The 26,081-nt window shown below is 38.3% G+C and overlaps 1 protein-coding gene across 1 annotated transcript; it reads right to left on the bottom strand.

Moving 5' to 3' along the window:
• Window positions 1-594: 594 nt before the first annotated feature.
• LOC108665714 (kinesin-like protein KIF20B) lies at window positions 595-24,452 on the bottom strand. Its single transcript, XM_018152506.2, has 26 exons — window positions 24,299-24,452; window positions 23,066-23,323; window positions 22,377-22,531; window positions 21,501-21,712; window positions 20,919-20,994; window positions 19,364-19,546; window positions 17,784-17,967; window positions 17,387-17,515; window positions 16,522-16,804; window positions 15,425-15,645; window positions 14,832-14,916; window positions 13,841-13,980; window positions 13,243-13,426; window positions 12,395-12,580; window positions 11,771-11,998; window positions 11,225-11,356; window positions 10,845-10,939; window positions 8,532-10,419; window positions 7,814-7,940; window positions 7,009-7,126; window positions 6,105-6,252; window positions 4,956-5,069; window positions 4,657-4,737; window positions 2,911-3,077; window positions 2,428-2,563; window positions 595-1,577 (listed from the first exon to the last, which is right to left on the bottom strand). The coding sequence occupies exons 1-26, from the start codon at window positions 24,337-24,339 to the stop codon at window positions 1,506-1,508; spliced, it is 5,643 nt and encodes a 1,880-aa protein (XP_018007995.1). The 5' UTR covers window positions 24,340-24,452; the 3' UTR covers window positions 595-1,505.
• Between the last annotated feature and the right edge of the window lie 1,629 nt (window positions 24,453-26,081).

Raw genomic sequence — 26,081 nt, forward strand, 5'->3', positions numbered from 1 at the left:
TATGATAACCAATTCTTTAATTAGCTATTGAATTTGGGAAGGACTGATGAACAAATTTGCCGGAGCAACATCGTCAACCCGAAGATGTCGAACACTCGGCGAAAATGCCGTAGACGAGTTCATAGTCTTAGACGTAACTGGTCCTTGGATAAAGTGAATCGATAGAACAAACAAATGCACATAATTTCAAGCCATCACAAGCATGCCTACCACCTACAGTCTATCGTGCTGGATAGAAATTCATAATAAATTCGACAACTTAATAATCAACTGAATCCTGAACCAAAGTGAAAAACACTTTCTGCAACACCTACATCATCAAATTGTATTTGCAAGATTGTACGATAGAACTCACTAAATTGAAGAGCTCATTTCAAGCAAGATCGATGCTCATAACTTTTTTCTGTATCTATATTATTACTTTCAACTCACTAAATTGAAGAGCTCATTTCAAGCAACATCGATGCTCATAACTTTTTTCTGTATCTACATTATTACTGCAATGGGCGAAGCCTTGATTTAAGTAGATCGAATCATAACAATAACAAAGACATCTTGATGGTAACTCCGAGTTTGTGCAAGGAAACAAAGACGAGAAAAAAAGACTCGTATAATATTTGCAAACCTCAAACCCTACTTCTCATGACACTAATAAGAATAGTTTCAGCTTAGTCGTTTGTTACGGAAATCATTGAATGCACCTTTGGGAGAAAGAAAGTTGACATCCACGGTTCGACAAAATTCGTAGATAATGTACTGCAATCCCAGTGAAAACAAGGAAGTCAAAGGAAATGGAAGATGCGCATTGTGAGAGATCGTGACAAATGCAAGTTAATCGATGCAAGGAACACTCGGTAAGAATCAAACAAAATCATCCTTCGATATAAAATATTTGATTCTAATTACTTCAAGATTCACGAGTTAATGCGGCTTCTAATGAATTAATCAGTAAAAATAATTCAAAGACAAACATGAATTCTTAAAAAAAGTTTACTACACTACAGAAAAAATCTTGATTGAACTTAAGCCTCATGTTTACAATGAACTAATATTTATGAACAGAAGCGGAAGAAACTAGCGCCCTGGAAAAGGGCGCAAGTCTCCTTGTCGCCCTCTCTGGAATCCATACCGAAGAGCATACGACTTATAGTAACCGAATCAGGTAAGGCATGAAGTAACTGCTATGAATAAAGTGTTGCACGAATGCCTACTGATGCAGAATAGTCCATTAGCAAATTCACAGCACATCAACCCTCCAACTTGGGCTAAGCCGATCCCGTCGCAAGCAATAGGGTTTCTTGGCGCGGCAGCACCGAGTCAATTGCAACGAACACAAACTAGAACAATCAAATATAGTGACAGGTAAAACGAACCCTGTCCCTGCGAAATGATACTTAAAGCAGCTGTACGAGTTCTGCAACCAAATAGAGACACAAGACGGGGACAGCAGCAGCTGCTGCAGAAGCAGCGGCGGCCGTCACAGCAGCGCGCATCCCCTCTTCCTTTCACTTGGGCTGAGCTTTCAAGTGCCGCCTAACAGCTGTGTGAGGCGAGTCAACAGGAGGCATGGGCTCGATCTGTAACACCAGCAAGATCAGTCAACAGGAAAGTTTCGTATCTGGCATGAATAAATCATCTACAAACGAAATGTCTATACCCTCAAATGTTATCAACGCAGGAATCTATCATTCAGTATTCGGAAGTAAACTAACTATTTAATGGAATTCAGTTTATTATGTCACTTAATATCGACTGCAACATTTCTAGCGAATAATAGAATCGATGAATATCGTTCCAAATTATTATTTATCAAATAATTTCAATTCACTACGATCTCTATAGAAATTGATCCTAATCTTCAGAAATGCACCGGTATCTCCGTAATGCCATAAAATTGATATTCGTTTGTTTAAAAATATTTTCAAGTACTAAAAAATATAATTATGCTAGTATAAGATCCAAAATTTATTCCTGAACAAGCAAGTCGAAGCAAGTTTTCTAGAGCCTCTGGAAAACGCAGCCAACTCGAAGCCGGAGGTGCTAAATTTCATAAGATATAACCTCATCTTACGTGCCACTTGACACTCGAACGTAAGCATTAAACTCATTATTTTTCTTGCTCCAACTACAGAGATCTACACCAGCTTAGTCCTCGGTCTCAGTTTGCCTGGAGGACCGCGTAGGTTCAAGTTTCACCGAGACCAGCAAGCCTCCTTGCCTCCGAAAAAATGGCAAGTCCGTAGGGATGAATTAGTAAAGTAGTCTATTGCCAATAATACCGGTAGTTGCAAAAAAACGAGAAACGGTATAAAATATTTAGTACTAACCTAGAAAAAATAAGAAAAGAAAGGGAAAACTAAAGCTGACATAAACTTAACTCCGTAAATATACGAGATTTTAGTGTCGGCCATAATCCGGGTCACTCACAAGTTGTGGAGAACAGTAGAGCGGCTGATCGACATCTTCCTCGTACAACTGACGACGGCGTCGGCCGCGTGTCGATTTAGGCATTGATTTAGCAGCATCAAGCGCTTCAGAAACGCTCTCGTATTTGTTAGCCATGCTGAAGAAAAAAACAAAATGTAATGCCGACTCTGATTCCAACATTGGACGAATATTCTCACGGCTGCAATCTACGAAGAATAATATATGAAGATGCCCATAACATAAGAACAGGAGTACCGTACGAAAAATCAGATAAAAAAAACGCAGCGATTACTAAAAGTACTGAAATGAATCATATAATTTTCAAATAATGTTTCATACTTTCATTTTTTAATAATACCTTTTTCTCGTTCAGCAACCTTGAGGTGCTAAATAAATCAGAATTTTGGACCATTAGTAAAGCAGAACTTGAAGTGAAAGAACTATTCAGTGGCTACCATCAATAGCAGATGTTTGTCCGCTAACCTGATTCGATTTTCCTTGTTGCTTTCGAGGTGAGGATTGACGAGCCGTTCACGTGGTTTTTTAGTGTGCGTCGTGCGCCTGTTAGACGCGGTGCCTCGCCGGCCTCTGCGGGAGGAGCTGTAGCTGCCAGCAGGCGACTCCTCTTCTGTATCACTGGCATTGTCATCCTGGCACAGTTATTCAAGTTAAACAGGTTTAATCTGTTTAAATTTATAGAAATATAAGTTGTACGTAATACTGCGTAGTTTTGGGCAATACGCACTCTAATCCACAACTAAATAAAAACGATTTTATATCAATAAACTGAGCAAGTGTGTACGAATGCCGTTTGTAAACCAAGAAAAGCTAATCATGGAATCCCAGGAGCAACGATATTTCGAATCATTTAATATATTATGATGGAAATAAACTTTCATTGATTTCCGAAATCTGAACTTTGATGCCGAAAGAATGAAACACGTGCATGACCAAGCCATCAGAGAATTCGACACATTACATCCCATAAACAAAACTTCGACTCGATACATTCAGATGACATAATAACCATAATGAACTTGACTAGTATTCAGTACTTATTTCAACACATGTAAATATCTTCAAAGTAAATAGATTAAATTAAAACGTATAGTTTTTATTTCTATCCCATAGAACCAAAATCCAAAGCGAAGGAATTCCCATCACAAAGCACTGTGATTGAAAAATATCCTATTCCATAATCTGATTGTATATTGTTAATCTTAATTTCTATGGCTTGATATGGCATCGAATGTTACATTAAAGATAACAGATCATGAGTATGATATTGATATATATTTTCGGCAATTTACCCGAGATTAGTTTGAGGATACAAATCCTCTTGTGTTTACCAGCAGACAAGTTTAGCTACGAGTCCACTGTGTCACTGAGAGCTTGCCTCAAACGCTGAGACGACAGCTTATATAGCATATGTCACGAGGACAAGAACCCGGTGGGCGGAAGTTCGATTGTACCAAAGAACTGAGAACCTTAGTAAGCCCATCCCCCCAGAAGCTGACAAGAACGCTGCAATGTAACGCTACTACTAACGGTTGACGTCTTATGCTATACATGTATTATAACTCTCATACGTGCATAGCCACCCCGTATCAAGATAAGGTCTCTACAGCGATGGAGTCTTACTTATCCCTTACGCATTTAGTCAACGAATTCCTGTCCTCAGGTTCAGGTAGAAATATATAACACACTTGTCCGAAATCACGTTTATGCGCCTCCAGACTTATAATATTTCTACATGAACCTGAGGACAGGGATTCGTTGACTAAATACATGAGAGGTAAATAAGACAACTTCGGTGTAGAAAACTTATTTTTTTGATACGGGGTGGCTATACACGAGAGTTATAATACATGTATATGTATGTATACGTCGACCGTCAGGTCGAAGTGGCTCGAACAAATGTTGCCTACTAAGGTTCCCAGCACTTTTATAAACTTCGTACTTCCGTTCACCGTGTTCTTGTCGGCGTGACACATATGCTGTATAAGCTGTTGACTCAGCGTCTGAGGCAAGCTTTCAGTGACACAGTGAACTCGTAGTTAACTAGATCTGCTAGTAATCACAGGAAGATTTGTGTCCATTAACTACTCTCGGACAATTTTTATGACAGATTCTCTTGAGAAGCTAGGCTAGAAAAAACTTAATTATTCAAAATTGTTGAAAATTCATATGTATTATTAACTGACTGGCTATAAAATTTCCAACACTCACGGTGTCCATGGCAGTAAATGCAACACAGGCACGAGTCCTGCGGGTGGATCGCCGAGTGCTGGAGCTCAGAGACGTGGCTTCCTGCAACATTAAGCCCGGTCACACTGCATAATTTTACAACAGTACAAGTGTTGTACAGGTACAACAGTTCCTGCAGTACAGGTACAACACTTGGTAGCATGGGTAAAGTTGTACCTATGCAGACCGACAAGGATTGAAGAACATACGTTCAACTTCGCATTGAACAAGTGTCCCGGAATATTATTAAGAGAAAACAATTATTATGACAAACTAATTACCTGCAAGCAAGGAACTTGCAATGTTTTCGGGCGCCCGCGTTTCTTCTTTTCTGAAGCAGCAGGGGTGCTGGCAAAGGATGAATCACTCTCGCTGCGTGTCGCAACTTTGGTCACCTTTAAATCACAATGAAGTCTTAAATTATATTGTCAGGTAAAAGGTAACAACAATAATTTAACATAATGCAGTCTTAAATTAAATCTAAATCGTCAAGAAGAAGGCAACAGTAATAATTTATCACAATGAAGTCTTGAATCAAATCGTCAAGTACAAGTAATCACAATAATTTAACAAGAATTAAGAAATACGAGTAATTAGGAATGGACAGTGCAGAATTTATACAAAAAGAATAAATGAAAGAAAATTAAAATTCAAAATAAATTGTAAAAACGGGCTGCTTGAAGCAGTAAGGCAGGCACACCAGATGTACTATCAGCCGATGATGCAAACATATCGCACGAAAGATAAAATACAAGAATATCATTTATCAAGATATACGAGATCGTGTTACAATTTAATCAACATGTTTGGCAGGTAATTCTAACTTTCAAATAACGACGTCATTCTCCTAACAAGGAAATAAAAACGATTTCTGGAACTTTCCAAACGGTACGAGAATACCATCTTGAAGTGGCGTTAACAGCAAGTTTTATTCCTATGTCACGACTATGCAGTGGCGACTTTATGGATCAGTGTGACGTCAGCTGTTGTCTGATTAAAATGAGTGGCATGACCTTTGGTAACCACTGCTTAAATAGCCAGTATTTACTAAGGATTGTCAAATAGATGTAGTAGATTATAACAGTCTTGAAATCAAATCCATTACATTAAATTCTTTTACAGCATTTATACAATTTTTGTGTCTTTTGCTTTCCTTTTAGTCACTTCAGCAACTGCCCAAATACGTGATTATTTAATAATCACCATCAATATATCATCAATAACTTAATGAAAAACATTAGTGACTGTTCCATAACTATAAGCACACAACTAACAACATAAAAGAAATACTTGCGACTCGTCATTTAACCAGTTCCCAACCATAAAAACCAGAATACAATCAACTTGCGAAATTTTCTCGTGTATAAACCCCAGAGAAAAAATGTCAAAGCAATAAGTAAATGCAGTGCAGGCGGCGGACTTGGTATAACCTTGTGGGCGCTGGAGGAAGGCGGCGCTAGGAAGGGTGTCTCGCACGCTGGAGGTGAGCTGACAGACGCGGCTGTGGTCGTGTCAGCTGACTGGTCGCGCGCCAGCGACAACTGTGCCAGCAAGTCGCACACAACCACGTCCTTCGCCCTGACACGACAAATGAATTATAATTATGCTGGAAGCTTTTGCAGGCTCTCATCAAGCCCATGATACATAAAACTCGAGGAAACATTGAAGAAATGCATATACATTATAAAGTGAGCAAAGGAGCAAAGTAAAAGATACGAGCGTAATTAAAGAAAAAAGGAGTTAAAATTGAACTCAATTGAACTGTATTGAACTCAATTGAAATCAATTGATTAACTGACAGAAGGGCAACTACAAGGAAAGTTAGTAAACTAATCTATTTACCACGTAGTGTCTTGCTCCCAATAGTCCAAAGTTTGCATTAGTCTTCCGTTTCCCATTCCATAATTTGAACTTATCTATTAAATAGGTTGCCGAATTATTCATTAGATATATTCTAGGAATGCTCGGTCCTCTTTACGTCAGGTGAAAGTATAACTACGTAAATGACATGAATTATACACGCCCAACCTGGTAATATCGTCGATAAAGCATATCTTGTAAGCAAGCGAGTTAACGCAAGCTTCAAGTGAAGGAGAACAATAAGGTAGGCTAAATTATCAACAAGTTTAACTAGAAAGAGATGAATGCAGTTAATTTAGTTTCCCCAAGGCAGAGTACGAGAGCTGAGAAACGTTTTAACACGGCACAAACTCGTTCGTTAGATGTAATATTAGCAATTAAATATCGCATCAAGACAAACGATTGTGCAAGTTTTATGGTTAAAGAACGCAGGGCAAATCACGGAAAAATCGCACATGTCAATAATGAGCGCACCTGAGCTGTTCTTTGAGCATCTCCTCGCACGAAGGCTCCTGCTTAATCTTGGCAGGAGCGGGGCTCGCCACCACAGCTGTTGACGGCATCACGTGGCTTGCCAGAGCTTTCTTTACTTCTGCTCAGTTTAGGAAAAGCTTTACATGACATCCCACACAATGTGAAGAAGTATTTTATAAACATATATGCGTTGATAATTAGGTTAGCATCTGTGTCTTAAATTACTGCAGAAATTAGAATTTTTTAAAACAATGCTGGAGAAACTAATACCAAACAGCCTAGTGAAAAATCGATGCAGAACGTATTATATGAAATAACCAATTTAAATTAAGTGGATACACTTCAAATTTTCAAAAACCTAATTTGAAGCCTCGTTCAAGTTAAGTTAAGTGCAGTGTAAAATCGCACCATTGTTAATGTATGGAAGTATTGATCTTGAAAGAATGGAGAAATGATTCAACCTGCGCGTCGCGGTGCGTAAATGAACCACGAAACCAGAACCTGAGCAATTAATATGAATACCTGGAAATAACCTGAACACGTCATATATTAATTAGAATCTGAAGATGAAAACTCACGCACTTCTTACAACCATACGCATACCTAGATCACATCGATTCCGTAGAACCCGATTAGAACACATAGACTTCTTAAAATCAGAAGAACACATACTTCTGATCAGAACACATACTTCATAAAATCTGATCAGAAGACAGGCTTTTTAGAACCTAATACGAACGAACACGTTGATTCCATAGAATCTGATCAAAACCCATCATAGCAGAAAAAGCAGTCGACTGCTAACCATTCTGTAGAGAGATAATCTCTTCGTCCTTGCTGGAGGAGGCTTGTTGCAGCTTATACAGCTGGGCGCGTAGATCGCTCATCTCTTGCACCTGCAGGGCGCGAGCCTCCCGCACAGCCGTCATCTCCTGCAATAGTAGCAATACACGCGATAAATTACACGTCGGGTTTTTATGAGCGATCTACTTGATTTAATGACACTTGAATGCAATTTACGGCACAAATAGGATAATAATAAAAAGCACTCTGTAGAAAGCACGACACAAGTTTTTATCACGATTTCAGAATTAAAAAATATTCGTAGATGTTGAACATCTACGACTAAAAATGCGGCCGGTGTTAGGAGCGTCCGAGAATTTATTCTGAAGGCTTTAAACAAATGGCAATGTTGTTTAAATCAACTATGATGCTATCAAATTAACTTTTGTTATGTTCCATAATTCGTTTTAATTTCCTGATTTTCGAGAATATTCTCTTGATAAAAGTGCAAAGAATAATTTTTCGGCTGAGTGTCTTGCAGAGAAGAGAGGTTCATCACTAATTTCTTTTCATGCTCGAAAAAGCATTAACAATAATTGACATACAAATTTTCATTGGGCTAAAAATATTTCGCAATGTCTATGAATATTTTTAAAAATGTATATTTGTACATTGTTGCAAATGAGATTAAGCAAACGCTGCAGCCACAGTTAAAAATAAGAACTACTCAAAATTTTTACCTTTTGCAGAATTTGGCACGATTCTTTGCTACGTTTGAGTTCATCTTTCAACTTGAAAAACTTTTCGGAATCCACATCCGCAGCGCTTTTTGAATTGCCTTGTGCCTCGAGAAGTGCATCTAAAAGTTTTTGTCTCTCTTCTTCCACCGCAGTTAATTTTGCGTCGTGAGTAGCAGTTGCTTTCTGCAGTAATTCCTGAAGACTGGAAATTCGCTCATGCAGGATAGCCACTTTTTCTTTGTTTTCAAGCAGAGATGAATTCAGACGATCAACTTCGTCGCTAAAAACTTTCTTCTCGCAAATTCCAGCCTCGATTTTTTGACTTAAAATTGTCAGTTCACTCTCCTTTCCATGTATGATAGCATTGCATTCAGAAACTTTTCTGTCTAGTTCTGCAATAAGATCGTCTCGTTCTGTTACAAGTTTTTCTCGTTCTGTCACAAGGCCGTCTCTTTCTGTCACAAGTCTGTCTCGTTCTGTCACAAGGCTGTCTCGTTCTGTCACAAGTCTGTCTCGTTCTGTCACAAGGCTGTCTCGTTCTGTCACAAGGCTGTCTCGATCTGTCACAAGTCTGTCTCGTTCTGTCACAAGACTGTCTCGTTCTGTTAGAAGACTGTTGTATTCTTGTTCGAGATTTTGTTGTTTCGTAACAAGACTATCGTGTTTTGAAGAAAGACTTTCAAGTTCAGCTGCTTGCATGGCTAGTTCTTTCTCGACCGCAGCATTTTCCTCACGAAGTTTTGCGGCCTGATGACGCGCATCTTCGGATTCCTTCTTTGCGCTGGCTAATTCGCAATCCTTATACCGCGTGGCACTGATATGCACCTTCTTAGCCTCCTCAAGCTGTTTTAACAACTTCTCCCGTTCAGTCGCATGCTTCTGTTCATACTCGAGGTTTTCTTTTAATAAGCTCCTATTGACTTGAGTTAGATTTTCGCACTTTGCTTCACTATTTTCTAATTCTTCCTCAAGTCTTTCCAAAATGTTACTGAGATGTGATTCACGCGTCGATTCTTGCTGAAAAACGCCACTCTTCTGAGAGGAAGATAGTCTTTTATTCTCGTTCTTAATGTTCTCCATCCTGAGCAACTTTTCGGATTTTTCCTGTAGGAGAGCTTCCAGCTGCGAAATTTTGGTCCGGGCATCAATCAAAGCCGAGTCTTTGTTACTGATATCAATCGGGTGTCCAGTAAATTGTCTCTTGATTGCATCCAACTCCAAACACTTCTCCTCGTAGCGCCTGAAGGAAGCTACCATCTGTTCATTAGATGCACCTGCAGATGTTTCCAAGTCCTCATACTTTTCACGCATGACATCCAGTTGGCGACTAGCCTCAGCTGCTCGTTCAATTGCTGCGTCAAGCCGAGCACGCAGCTCATGCCCCGATAGCTCCCGTGCTGCCACCTCGTTTTCACCTGTGGGTCCTTTTTCAGTGAGTCTCGCAAGCTCGCCATTGGCTTCTTGAAGTTGTGACAAGAGGACATTGATTTTCTCTTCTTTTTCATTAATCAAATGTCCTAAACGCTTCGTTTCGTTAATATTTGCACCAATTTTAATTTGAAGGTCAGAAATAATTTCTTCCTTCTCCTGCAAGGAGCGAACAGTTTCATCAAGTATCTTATTCTTGTCGGCCAATTGACTGTCTCTTTCCTTCAACTCTGAATGGATGTTACAGAAATCTTTCTCAAGTTCTAGAATTTTTTCCGTGGCACTTTGGTTTTCTCCTTGCAAACGCTTCAGTTCCAACTGATTGGCACACAATTGGTCCTGAAAATCTTTATTTGCTTTCTGCAGTTGTAAAACTTTTTTTGGAAGACCAGGAGAAGCAACATAGTCTGTCAATTGATTCTTCATCTCTGCCATCTCGACTAGAAGCTTACTCTTGTCTCTGCACAAATGACATTCGTATGACAATTGTGCTCGGGTAGTAAGTCAATTCACAAGAAATTCGAATGGAAAAATTAGACAAGATGTGATGTAAACTGTCAGTCAAAATTAATTCAGCTTTACATGAGTACCTACTTCCTCCCTAATCCACAAGGAATGCCTTCCCATCAACATGAAGAGGCAAAGTACTCGTGGTAATATGCATATCGTAATTAAAACTTTCATGACTAAGAAAGACTTTTCTGAATAACCATGAACTAAGTGTGCTTGAAAAGTGCCAAATTACAACAAAATTCAACAAAAAAAATATAACCATCTTGCATAATAACGTAAGTATTGAACACACAAGTAAGATTTAATGGAAACTGGATGTAAGTTGGTAAGTAATTTCAATCAAAGAATTGCATGAATCACCGTTCATCTCACCTGACCAGCGCATTCTCAGCTTCTTGTTTCTCAGCTGCCAGTTCGGCGATACGCTCTTCAGAAGCTTTGAGCTTCTGTCGTAGCTGACGAACGATCTGGGCAAATATGGCATGAACATAAAAGGCATTACCGTAACAATCACGCATACTATAAGTTTGGTGTTCAATCAATGAATTTCAGTTCTGGGCCAAAGCTTGCCAAATATCTTTCGTTCATCAAGCAGAACATAGTCATGAGAAATTTGCTTAAGCCATGTTAGTGAAGGCTATGATAGCCTACATCATGAAATAACAGCGTGCTAGTTCTCAGCAAGCATAAAATCTGGACAATAATAATCATAACGTAGCTCATAAACATCTCGTAGCTCAAGCCGAACTAACCTCTCTTGTGTTGCTTAACTGTAGCTGCATGTCCTCCACAGCGCTTTCTCGTTCTTCCAAGGCCCGTGTGCGCTCGCTGGCAAGCTCTTGAGCGCCACTAAGCTCTTCTTGCGCTTGTTCTAGCAGATTAGCCTGATCAAAGGAGCACATGAAAGCAATAATAAACTGGTCATGTATACTATGCTTACGAGCTGTTCTAGCAGTTTGAAATAAAAAGCATTTGACTGTCCAAACATCAGTATAATATTTTGAGAAGAGAATTCAACACTCAAGCACAAATGAAAAGGCGCCTCAGCAGAGACAACTTATTTGTAGCAATGGCAGTATGTTTCAGTAGTTACTAATCCATTCTACTTGGAAAAACCACATCAATTTCGATTACAACTACGGAAATTTGTACATGAATATGTTCACAAAAATAGGCTTGCACATACGTACAACACACAATTAACATGCAAGCCAATGAAATTTCTCAAAGCATACACTGAGAGATTTAGACCGAACGATGCACCGGCATAAACATTGTAGCATATCAACAAAGATAACCTGCTCAGCCAACGCCTGTCGGAGTGAGACGACTTCACAAGATAGGCTGGAGACTTCCTCTTCTTTGAGAGCATACGCGTTGGCGGCCTCAACTAACATCTCCCTGCTGTCGTGCAGGTCTGCGTTCAGCTGCTGCTGAGCGTCTTCAAGTTCAGCAACTTGTTTCTGCAGACCAAGAAGTGCCTCGGTCTCCGGCACAGCACTTTCTGCTATCTTCTCTGAATGTTCCTAAAGAAGTTAAATGTAACGAGGTAAAATTCGTTTTGGCAACGTGAGACAAAAGAATCATAAACATAAAATAAGATTTTCATGCCGATTCAGTGGGTCGTTCTTGTGCTTGCATTTAGTTGACCAAATTTAGCCTTCGTTTCAGGCTTCTGGCGGTGCATAACATATTAATTTTACAATTTAAAACGTTTCACTGAATTAATACACAAATCAAAAACACGCAGCTCCTAAGATTCAAATAAGGAAATGACATTTCTGTGTGAACTCTCATAATAAACTTTCAATGATAAGTTCTTAAATACAAAGTACCATTTTGCATTTTCTAAAGGTGTTGCTGGCGATAAGATTAATCTAGATTCTAGAATAATATGCTTCTCAGAACAACAAGCAACTCACGAGTTTTCTCTGCAGCTGATCGTAGCTGTTGGTGAGAGTGGCAAGCTGGAATTGCAGCTTAGTAATTTCTTCTTGCGCCTTCCGTCCTCCTTCACTACTTTTCTTCAGAGTGGCAGTCAAGGTCTCGACTTGTGCGTCACGGCTAGCAAGCTTCTCCTGCACGTCGTTTAGTTGGGACTCAAGCTCCTGTGAGAAATTCAAGCTCGTGTTAACATTAACGGTTCTGTGAACACTGGCCATCACAACCTCGCTTGCAAGCAGGAAAAGCACTGTTGCTACAACTTACAAAGTCTTCCATGAAAAAAAAAAAAAATGGCTGAACTCGGAGGAAAAAAATTATTTCTAGAACAAAATCACTATAAAGGTGAATAATTTCCTGATAATGAAAGTACTGTATACCTCATGTTGAAGAGTGTTGGAAATTTAAATTCATAATTAAAAAAAAAAATTCTTCATAAATTAATGATTAGATTTATTTATGTTGTGTTTTTGTTTTGAATCGTAGTAATGAAAGTCGTTTGGAAGGGCAAACAATAAGAAGAAATTTGTAATTAATACATAGAGAATACCAAAACTTAGCGATTCGTATCCACAGATTTAAGGTATAAAAAAATTCAGTAAATATTTTCTTTTCATTTAAGTATTTTTTGTCCATTTTCATTTCATGTCGGAAGCTTACTGAAGTGGCTTGCTAAAACTAGCTAGCGTTGTTCTTTAAAAAGTAAAAACTAAAACTAGCAATACATTGTTATTAAGTTTATTGCGTCAAGAAATCGTTCTCGCTAATAAAGAGCATTGTTTGCAGGTTCGCATCCTGCCATACACTCTAAGTCACCAAGATATCACACCTCCATGCGAGACTGTCGGAACTGCAAGATGGAGTCTTCTAGAGCGGAGGAGTTGGAGGCGATGGTGTCATCAGGGCGCGCTCTCTTGCACGGCTGAGCGCCGCTAGAATAGAACTCAGTGAGCCGCGCGATCTGCCAGTCGTGGTGCTCGTCGCTGCGAGCTTTCTGGTCATCCAGACGTTGCCTGTAATACAATTTTTTCATAAAACGCCAGCATATAATATAATATAAAAGCATATATAATATAATATAAAAGTGGCAATTACCAACATTTGTTTACCACCGAATATTCCGTCATGAATCACATTTGAGCTCTTTTTTATTAACTCTACAAATTTGCTACCATGTTTTGCTCTGTTCAATTTATTCACCATGAAGAGCGTTTTAAATATATCCGTTCGAAAGACATCCTCGACTCGTATCAACACAAAATAGTATCGCTCATCTTTTAAAAGTAATATGGATTGGGCACAGTAATTTTAGAAAAGATCATCAACAATGGTGCGGAACGTCTCATATTTTACCAGATTGAATTGCAATGAGACTTTCATAAGTAATTGCAATAACTAGTGTTGAGAAAATGATGGGTATATTTTACCTCCAGTTGTTCTCAACTTCGATCATTTGCTTGGAGAACTCCGAGCAGAGCTGGGAGCGCAGCCGCACCTCGAGGTCCTTCTTCTCTTGGTTGACGCGTGCGAGGGCGTCGGTGAGCTTTTGCATGTGCTCAAGGAGAGCCTGTAGAAAGACACAGCAATAGTTATCCAGGGTTATATTCATAGCATTAAACTCGATAAAGTTTTTTGAGTTTATGCATGTGTTAAAGGAGAGCCTGTAGAAAGACACAGCAATAGTTATACAGGGTTATATTCATAGCATTAAACTCGATAAAGTTTTTTGAGTTTATGCATGTGTTTAAGGAGAGCCTATAGAAGCACACAGCAATAGTTATACAGGGTTATATTCATAGCATTAAACTATCAAGTTTGGACTGTAAATGCAAAAAGAAATGTTTCCCCTCCTAGTTGCAAGTCAAGGATTTAAATAGCCACGAATGCATGAAGTGACACTTGAACGTATAATGGATAGTCCATGACACACAAATGAGTATCGACACTAAATTATTTTTATTTCGCATTCAACTTTCTATAGTACATTATAGATGAAATTCTATGACAAATACTCTCACTCAAGCTGATAACAAATGTAAACTGAATTAATACGGAAGCATTGTAACAATAATAATGCAGAGGGATGCGGGAGAAATGATATTTGCTTCAGACACGAGAATGAAAGAAGCGCTCCTGGTGTAATGAACGTCCAAGTGAGAAACGTTTCACCGACCTACCAAGATCCCAAGCAGGCAGACGATGTCCGTACTAAACTCAACACGCACTTGCTTGAGCCTGCACGTCTCGCCTGAGCCTGCACTTCTCGCCTGAGCCTGCACATCTCGCCTGAGCCTGCACATCTCGCCTGAGAGCCTGCACTTCTCGCCTGAGCCTGCACGTCTCACCTGAGCCTGCACATCTCGCCTGAGCCTGCACTTCTCGCCTGAGCCTGCACGTCTCACCTGAACCTGCACTCACCTTCATCTGCTCGTCGTCATCCTCCTCTTCTTCGTCAGCTTCCTCAGGGACGGCGAGCATATTCGGGTCTTCGTGGTTTTCCTCACTGTCACAAAGTAAACAAAAATCTTGTTAGTAAACCACAATGTTACCACTCAGACGTAGTTAGCATCACAATAATTCAATAATAATTAACATATGGATTTGCTTGCTAACACTAAACAATTTTTGGACAAGCTGAAAGTGCCACTCACTGAAATGAATGGTCTGATGCCAAAAAACATGGAACCAATGATGGTCATGGCTGGGGACACTTTACAAGCCTTTGTACAAAAGCGCCACCCAATATGTGATGTTTGGCTGGCTATTACTTTCGATTAAAACACAATTCTTTTTCCATTACACTAATTCCCGTAAAATGGCATTTTTATATGAAAATGAGCGATAAAAAATATTCCTGAGTGGCCTGAAGAAATACCAGCACTCACAGAAATAAGCTCTCAAGACATCCGTCAAACAAACTATCATATCTGAACGGATAAATAACCATTCAACAAGTTCTGTAATAAGTGAAGCATTTAGCTGACCATAAAATTGCACCGAACATATCTAACCCAAAAGTGACGTTAACGCTGTTCTCGAGCCAAGGAACAGACAGGCGCCCCACACTTCTGCTGTCCCCGCCATGTAGCAGTGACACAGAGGACCGCTGGCCGCGCTGGCGGTAAGACTTGTTCAGTGATTGCCGAATGAGGCGAGTGAGCTGCCCTCCAGCGCTGCTCTTGCGCACGGCTGCGTCAAAGCTGTGGACCGGCTGCTCCTGGCATGTTATCACCTATAAGAGGTGAAACGCTTTGAGGGAACAATATAGGGTATTTGGTGGAAATCATAGAACATCTTGTTTTACTCAAGTTGATGAAACGAACAAGACACTTAACAATCAGCAATTCTGTAAATGGACTTGTACAAAGTGGATAAAACAAATCTGGGTATGTATTGATTATCATGGTTCTAAAGGAGATTATATTAAGGTGAGACCCATTCTTAACGCAAGTATAATACACATTACATATAGATCATATCAGCATCTTCTTAAAGTTCATTTGGTGCTCTCTCTTTGGCGTAAAATGACCCGAAAAAGAATTTTGTCTGAACTGCAACAGAGAGCGGAGAAGTAACAATAAAAGTAGATATTTTACAATAGAGTTCAATAAAAGTAGGTAGATATTTACGTCACAACTTCAATTCAATTCCACGACTCCGATATGTAGGCCATCGAAAGCATAATTGCTTTATTAAATGAGAATTGACCGTAGGTCATATATGAAAACTGCTGCCAGTCAAAGAAGACTCGACAAATTCAGAAATTTCATTTGAAATTCGGGTTCTAACAATAAAAATGCTACAAAACATGATTGATGATTGGTGATTTCTTATGGTAAATAATTTCTCCAATCTTAACAATTCATCAACCGAGAATAAAAACAAAATCAAATCGCTTTTCAATCGCGCTCAAGCAAAGGAATTTCGGACTTCTATAGCGCACATCGACTTTGTTCACTTTTTTCAAAGAAGCACATAAGTGAGTGAGCCTAACTACTTGAAACGGTAATTCATAAAATTTGTTCAGCTGGGGTCGTAATTTACACAGCACAAGTAACTCTGGTAATTACCAATAATTCCACACCATTTGTTGAGCAACTCTATTTACCCTCTTAGCAATTGCAGAAAATTTGAGGACTTGCAGGGTCTCATCAAAGAGAGCAGGTGACTGGGAGATGTTAACGATCATGGCGGCTACTCCTTGGCCCAGGAAGAACCCTTGAAGGAGCCTGGTAAGTTTACTATCCCTGTACGGCACCGGCACCTCGCGTCGTCGCCCTCCACCAGCTGTGGTGTTGTTGGTGCCACTAACTGTGGTGTTGTTAGTGCCTCCACCAACTGTCGTGTTGTTTGTGCTTTCCAGCACCGTGCGCTGAGAAACTTGGTTTTGTCTGCAGCCAGCAAAAAGTTTTGTTAAAAAATTAGAATGAATACCAAATAAATCAGTACTCTAAATAATTTAAGGAGAGGTTAATTTTGTTTGAAAATAGGACGAATTTTACATAAATAGAGTTTATACTTTTCAATAGTAGATTTAGTTCATCTTTCAACCGATGGTGCATTATCACATTGTTCCCTAAAATGTTCATACCTAATATTGGAGTAAATAATACTGTCAAGCTGCGATTCCAAAAATTGGCTAGCTGTAAAGTGCAAAAGCTAAACAAACTTGAGAGCAACAATGCAGCGCGACAGCACCAGCAGCGACGTGTTGATGTGATAAAGTCTGTGAGAGCTAAACAAACCTGAGAGCAACAATGCAGCGCGACAGCACCAGCAGCGACGTGTTGATGTGATAAAGTCTGTGAGAGCTAAACTAACCTGAGAGCAACAATGCAGCGCGACAGCACCAGCAGCGACGTGTTGATGTGATAAAGTCTGTGAGAGCTAAATTAACCTGAGAGCAACAATGCAGCGCGACAGCACCAGCAGCAATGTGTTGACGTGATAAAGTCTGTGAGAGCTAAACTAACCTGAGAGCAACAATACAGCGCGACAGCACCAGCAGCGACGTGTTGATGTTGCCAGCCTCCTTGAGACGCTCGCCACAGCCCTGTGTCTTGGCCACGCGCTCTGCGCCCGCAAGATCGCAAATCGAAAACCTGCACAGGTTATTCCATTCATTATAAAGTGAGATGCGAGCAAGTGCTAAATTATAGGCTCTTAAATGAAGTCTTAACAGTATATGTTTCAAAATGCTCCTTTAAAGAATCAAGAACTGATGCTTAAAAAGTTTTTTTTGCAGTTGATACTTTCAAGTCAGTTGACAGATATGGCTTTAGAAATTATAATGAGACATAATACTCTTTTCAAAATTATAATAGCAGCTTCTCGACCTCTGAAAAACAGAGATATTCAACAAAAACGTACTTGGAAACACGAGCATATTTTGGCATGTCAGCTGACGCAAGGTGAATGAGTTTGACGGTGAAGATGCAGTGAGACCGAGAAGAGTTGTGGTTGAGACGCGTGGTAGCGAAGTGCAGGTTGCGGCGACCGACCTCCAGCACACGTAGTGCTTCACTTGCAGAGTCCACACGCACATCGTACAAACCTGAACAAAACACAACACTGAATGGCCGCCGATTGTCTAAACTAGATAATCGTTTCTGTTGCTTTCATTTCATTGAAAGCAACAGAATCATACATGACCTGTTCATTTCATCATACATGACATGTTGAAAGCTGCAGAGCTCAGGCGATCAGTGGAAGAAAAAAAAAACACTAGTACTGTTGGAACAGATCAGACAATTTGCTATTTCAAGATGAAGGCAACGGCCAAAGAATTTAAACGCTCACAAATATTGAATCATAAGATACACAAAAAAAATGAAGGGGATTATGCGAGATTAGAATTGAATATTTTTGCATGAATTACTCCTCATAAGATCCAGGTGAATGAGCAAAGCTGAGGCACCAGTGGGATTTGCACCATGCAAATTTCATTCATTGCAGTACTGCAAAAAGCAGCACTGTGATGCATTCTATGAAGCACTGTGATGCATTCTATTCTATTCTAAAAGCATTCTATGATGGCTAAGCTAATACAGTGGGGGGAAATGAATATTCGTACACTTGAAAAATCGTATTTTAATGTATGTAAGTACACAAACTTAACAGGAAAAGTGATTTAAATTATGTATAGAGACGCATAGTACCTATTCAAAAATACTATCAAAAGAAATTAAATCTCAATGCAACAAAAAACAATGCAACATGTTCACTTTTCAGGTGAAAAAAGTATTCGTACATAAAGTATTCGTACGTTCCGCATTATTTTAATTTAATACTTGGTTGAATACCCTTTATTCAGCTCAACAGATACACCAGTCTATTTCTATACGTCTCGACCAATGATTTGCAGATGCTGACTGGTATTTTATACCATTCTTCTTGGCACACCACTTTAAGATTCTCAATGTTTGTTGGGGACCTTTTCTTAATTTGAATCTTCAAATACCGCCACAAATTTTCAATCGGATTTAAGTCCGGCGACTGGCTTGGCCATTCCATAACGTGTACATTTCTATCAGCGAACCATTTCTTTGTGGATCTTGCAGTATGCTTAGGATCGTTATCCTGCTGGAAAATCCAATCACCAGGTAGCTCTAGTTTCTCAACAGAAGCCGTCAAATTATTTTCCAGGATGCTCTGGTAGTTATTTGAATACAATGCGCCTCTATACATAATATAAATCACTTCTCCTGTTCAGTTTGTGTACTTACATACATTAAAATACGATTTTTCAAGTGTACGAATATTTATTTCCCCCCACTGTATATACATACTGAGGTGATATGTGATGAAAGTTCTCCAAAAATATAAGTACTATTAAAATAAAATAAAAAGACATTCTAGATTTCCTGAAACGACACGAGTACCGTTTACCACGGCAATTCTAAAGTAAACCAAATACATTAATGTTTAGTAAGCAATGTGTTATAAATCACCTTTAATGAAGCTAACTCCATTCCTGTCCTCGCCCAACATGTGAGGGTTGCGCTTGTTGCAGCCAGGAGGAAGGCGCTCCAGTAGATCGTAAATTGTTTCATTGTAGATCTCAGCAAAGCTCACAAACACGGCATACAACATGCCTTCTTCAGCTGCTATCAGATCACTGCTGTCCGTGGGTTCTGACGACAAAATGACCACTTAAATCACGTTTTAATACTTAACTAGAGGTAAATTAAAACTATACACGATGAAAATGAGCAAAGATTAAAAAGTAAATAGTAATATTTTAGTTGAATTGAACGCATTGTTCAGCTAAACATAATAAATTCACGGAAATCCATTAAATAAAAATATATTGCTAAAAACTGTAAAAGATTTTTGTCAAAAAGTCTTCAGTTTCAACATGCAATTTCCAAGGAAGTTTTTAATAAAAATTTCCCAGGCTCACGGAAGAATATTTGTGAATAAAATGTTTGAAACAAATAGAATAAATATTCTTTTGCATTCAAAGCATGATTTGCAGAGCAAGATTTTCCCTTTATCTTTGCCAATTAACTTCAACAAAAAAATTCATAAGACCTACTCATATCTGAAAGAATAGTAACAAGGGTGCTTCACACAAGTGTTCAGTAGCCAACAACATTTGAAGTATCCATGTACCTGAGTAAACCTAAAAGATAATCCTGATAAAAAATATTCATATCCAAGATTGTTTTTTCATGTTTGAAAATAAAAACCACAAGTCTAGTTAGTTTCTCCCTAACAATCATTTCACAATTTAGAAATAATTCTAGTGATTACAATAAGTTGATAAAAGTTTATTCTTTCATAGAATATCTCTGCTCGATATAAGTACTACCTACTGCATCTATTGTATATAAAGGCTCTAGCTTATAACAATTCCAGGAATATATGATCCTATTACACCCGAATTTGTTAACAAATTTAAACACATGCCGTACAGTGAAGACATTCAAAGCCGTGTTTAATTAAGATAAAGAAAACTACCGATTTGCTTGCTTTGTACGTACATCTTGTAAAAAGCAAATGTGAGTAAGGTGATGAGTAACAATTTAAGCTTTATGTTGAATTGCTCAATATAGATACTACTATTTACGTGGCTAAAATAGATACAAGCTAACATACCTCCCAGAGTACAATTATGTTTTTCAATGGAACCCATGACTACAATTGCGTCCATTAGCCTCAAAGAATTCTTGCCAAACATTATTCATTGTGGTAAATTTTCGCCTCCACACGAGCACTAGTGGTCTTGAAATAAAAGGTATGCTCTTAATACTCTTGGAATGAAATTGGCGCACAACAGAAGGCGACTATAACAACTGGAATGAAATGTTTGCAACATTTTCCAGAAGCAACAAATTTGGAAAAACAAACATACACCTGCAGAATGACATTTCGGCAACTACAAATGTAGCCTCTCTGCTACTTGAGAATGAAATGATTTTGTAATAAACTTCTTATAGAATTCATTCAACCATAAATCAAACATGTGAAACTTGGTGCGTTAGGCAAGAAAAATAATCCCACCTTTGCCATTATTGGAGTCATCAAAAATGTCGAGAGAGGCGCCGCTGCTGGGCTCTCCACCCGTGCTGTTCAGAGACTGTAAACACAATGCTACCGTAAGCACAAGAACTCTCCAGCAGCCACAGTAATTACTTAATTAGGCTAAAAGCATTGAGTGCTCTGAACACTTGAATTCATGGATTTATCATTCATGCAAAGAAATGTAATTCTAAGTCTTATTCGTCGGTTTATCACTAAACAAGCAATGACAAATACACATATTTCAGTATATTACAATAATATTAGTGTTTTTTTGATACCCATTCTTACATCAAAAACGACTGAAGAGTTAACATAGATTTGTCACAGGGTGTAAATAATTTGTAAAGCTTAAATAATAAGGCACGCCATGCCTGTTGCTTTCAAACTTCAGGTTTTCAAATTTGCATAGTTGAGCCTATGCAATTTGAGTCAAGTATATACTTAATTCATCAAAATACGCCAATTTCTACAAACTGAAAGGTACTCTAAGCCTATTGAGGAATGTTAAATTGTGGGACAATTGGAAACAAAGCTTGGCAGCAGTGCATATTCAAGGCTTACAGAGGTAGATCTTGAGAGAGTGCTGTCGCAGCCAGGCCTGAGAAGAGCTTCACGCTTTTCCTCCTCCATCTGAATTTCCCTGGGGCTCAGGCTGACCAGGTTGGACTGATGCTGCAGGTGCAAGTCACGATGTGGGTACAGGGAACCATTGATGCTCCTGAATAGCGAGGCAAGCATCCGCGGCAAGATGCCTTGCTCGCTGCCACCACCACCTGACAATTAAATAGATTTACAGTGGGATAGAAATAGAGGTAACAGATATGGCTTTTGTTACTTGTATGGGTCATTTAAGGACAAATATTAAAACTATCAAGGCAAGCATCAAATTTACCTTATTCTGTTTTAACTGCTTTTTTAGCAAACATTTTTGTTATTACAATGAAATCTTATGTTCATTGTTGCAACAAAAAGAATGTTTGACAAATTTTCAAGAAGCTCGTAATAATGAGCACCGCACACACACCCATCAATATAATATATTAAGAAACAAACAGCCAAACTGCACAAAATCTTCAGTGGTATTTTAAAGGCACCCTGGTTGCGAAATTTTCTACAATATCCTGATAGCTGAAATCGGAAGAAAAATATTAGTAATATTTATTGCGAACACGATCTAAACATTTCTGGTGATTGGACAGCATTCTGAACAAAAATGTCAAGAAAAGAATTACAACAGTAAATCAATCAACCTAACACATTAAGTTAAAAAGTTTTGTATATTATGGTATATCTCAATCTTGTGGAGAAATTGATTGCAAAAAAAAAAGTATTACAGGTAGAGTCAAGCTTTATTTGTCAGATAAATGCTACTTACCTACACAACATATTTCATTTAACATCAAAACGTTACTAACACATGACATGACATTGCCCTACCTTGGACTGTGTAAGTCTTGCCCGAGTTGGTAGCACCATAAGTGAAGAGGAGGCAGTTCTGGCCCTGGATGAATTGGGTGACCATGGGTTTGGTGGTGCACTCGTATAACTGCAACTGGCTTGTTGATGGCCCATAAATATGTGAGAATGTGAACCTGTAGCAAATAAATTTTTAAATCACTGCGTAAAAATAAATTTTTAAATCACTGCATAAAAATAAATTTTTAAATCACTGCGTTACCAGTATTGTTCACCAAGCATCCATTGATTTCATCCTCTAATGGTTTGAGTGTTCTATAGCCTCTGCTGTTAAAATGAAGCAAGGCAAATTCTCCGGGCAGCCAGTTTATTCACGCTTACTTCTTGTTACATTTTTCTTTGTTATGAAAAACTCACCATATACTTGATCATTATGGAAAAATCATTTCAAGATAAGAAACTCATTAAGAAAATGTGAATCCTCACCCTGCTGTTTACACTAAATTAGTCAAAAATTGTGAGGAGCAGAAGCAATATTATTGGGACACAGCATGAAACCTGAAAATTTTGCAATCTTCTATATAAATAAAAGTACAAGGAACAAACGACTTAGAAGAAACTAATAATGCACTTATTGCATTATGTGCAAATATATGTCCTACAGCTTCATTAAAATTTCCAAAGCCAGTAACCAAATAAAATTCACAGACTTGTTGGTGAGCTTAGTGATGCCATGAGTGGAGTTCTTGAATGTGTTGGATGTTGAAGGGGCAGTAAGGAGCACAGTATTGGCATCTTCAATGCTGACTTGAGGCTGTTCCTTCTCCTCCTTCTCTTCACCAGGCAAATAAGGACGAACTCGCAGGAAAACCTTCAGGTGGCAATTTTCATCTGCAGCCGTAAGACTGTTGAACGTTTCACTCAGGTTTATCACAGGATTGAACACACGCACAAGTTCTTCATCGTACCTGCAATATCAGTGAAGGAATTTAACAACCATTTATACGCCATTGAATATTGACAGTTATTCAACACAGTAAGGATGGGTTGAAATAAGAATAATACAGAAAGCTATTCATTGTATATACACGTAAAAAGATCAAAGGGAGAAAGAATGTAATGAACAGTGGAAATGATGATAATAACACAATTGGCTATTTGGGTAACTAAATGCTGCATTTAAAATATGATTACAGAGTGTCTCACAGGTTGTGACAAGAGAATTTGCATTTAAAATCTAGCATTTTCTTTACAACTTACTCTACTGCAAGAATAATTTTACAAGAAATGTATCAAGTTTAGAAACCAAATGGGGCACTATCTTGCATACTTGCATTGTCACATGAATGCAGAGCATTCAGAATAACAGTGATACAAAAGAGGCTATCCTATGCCATTATTCATGAAGATAACAATCCAAAAGTAGAGTAGGTGTTTAAAACTATCCACAGAATTATGGAAGACATTCAAATTGAATTTCTCCAAGTTTGATTGAAGACCAGAGCATGTTTTTAAATCTTTTATTTCACTTTAAATTTTTAAATGCTGTAGAACCTTCAATTGCTTGTAAATGAACATTCAAAACTCACATTCTATTAAATGTCATTTGCTAACCTGCTTTTTTGATCTCCCAACGCCAACAAGAAATTTTGTTGGAATCGTTGAAAAAGCAAACAAAATTGCTAATGAGTAGCATGCTCTGGTCTTCAATCGAACCTGCATAAATGAAGACCTTTTACCTAACCATGCTAGTGAAATTGAGTTCTACACAATAACATTCAATTCACAAATCAAATGTCCCACTATTGAAGACAAAGGCAGCTGCCAACACAGGAAAGAGAAATAATTGACAACATTAATCAAGAGGTACCTATATATGCATTTATATAGACTTTAAATATTCATATAGCTCATCCTAAGACAAGTAATATATACCAGTTTACCTGTGTTCTGATGCATGTAGGTAAGACAGCCGAGGATCCATTGAAATATATTCTTATATTAAAATGAAGTAAGATGAAAATTAAGACTACTTTATTCTACAAGTTATATCTAAGTAAAATACATTTACACAAGTCTGCTGCATAAAACAAATCTGAAAAATAAGCATATATCTTATTGAGTCAAATAACATCAATCTGACATATAATAACCATGGGATGCCAGTGCCATTTGGCCTCCAATGAGATCTTTATAATTTGTTGTAATTGGGTGCATGCTGTCCTTCAGATCCAGGACCTTTATATGATTGGATTGGAATAACCTTCAGATTTGTTATTCCAAGCATTACCATAGACTAGTCTTTGTGCCAAACTTGGCAGTTAAAAAAGTTAACCCTTTTATGACCAGGTGTACCATACGGTCACCTTTAAAACACGCTCTGTAATATTACTGTCATGATAAGGAAGGAATTAGTGCTAGTTGTTTCAAACATGTTTGGTAAGCGTCCCTCCGTTTCAGTGGTGCAACTCTACTTGTTGTCGCCAACTACGCAGTACATTGCTGATCTTTTTGGGAATCCATGGTGCCATTCATTTCTTGAACTTTCCTAATCTTTATTGGACTGGGAAAATCGGATAAGCTACAGCATTGAATAAATTCTACATCATTTCTAGTACAATAGTGAGTGCACATGCAAAATTTGAATATAAAATAACAAGTACATGCATATATCACATTGCATTTCAAAAGGCAACCATTCAGTCCAGTTGGATTACAACTGCATTGTTTGAAACACACCCATTGAGTCATGTTGGTCCTTTGACCATGCAAGTAGGGAATTACGATGTAAAATAATTATGCTTACATTCCTATTCTATAATTTAGTGCCCTTCTACAATATTTTTCTCACTACTGGTGAGAAACAATAATTCAGTTTACCTATTTTATGTCTCCATATGCAGTGGCCATATGATTGAATTATCGAAGTGTTCCCTTTACCACGTTTTACTAGTGTCACATTTAAGCAGAGTAAAAGTTAATGGCTGGTCCATCTTTTGAAAGTCCACATTTAATGCACTTTTGTTAGTCTGCACCCATGATTGCTGAATTGGAAATTCAATGGTTGCACCTGATTATTTTCTGACCTTCAAAAGCCTGCTTAAGATGCCTTAATGCATGATTCAATCTACTCCTCTGCTTGCTAATCCCATCCTGATGCTCCATTTTGGTGAGTACAGTTCATTTCATTAAAATGTCACCATGCTTATATTTGTCATTACTGAGCTCTTAACAAAAGTTTTCCAGTTTTTCATGCCTGTTTATAAAGAATGATGAATGGTTTTCACTGGTTCTCATGTTAATCCTGACCTTTTATTGCACAATTTTCATTTTGCTTACTTGAACCATGTTGTGTCTACCCTTGAATAACTTTACTCATGACATTGTGGTTGACAAAACAGTTTTAAACATCCTCCTGATGTCAATATTTCTAGAAGGCTAGTTCTTATGAATGCATTTATTCGACGTTTAGGAGCGGTTGGTGTGGAGCTACAGTCTTCTTGATGAGAACCTAAGATCGCTTGACCAACTCCTGGCCATAAAGAAAGAAGATAAGACATTCCACCTATGAACCAAAATTTGATTTGGATACCAACTTGAAGTTGATGAGCCTTGCGTTTTTCCTAGATACTTTGAATCCAGACATATGTGACTTAGTCCAATTTTATAGTTGTTTCTAGTAGTATATTTACTGATTAGGATGCTAGTGCGACTAGGAGTATAGGA

This window comes from Hyalella azteca, unplaced genomic scaffold (genome assembly GCF_000764305.2).
Source record: "Hyalella azteca isolate HAZT.00-mixed unplaced genomic scaffold, Hazt_2.0.2 contig261, whole genome shotgun sequence".
Classification (NCBI taxonomy): Eukaryota; Metazoa; Arthropoda; class Malacostraca; order Amphipoda; family Hyalellidae; genus Hyalella; species Hyalella azteca.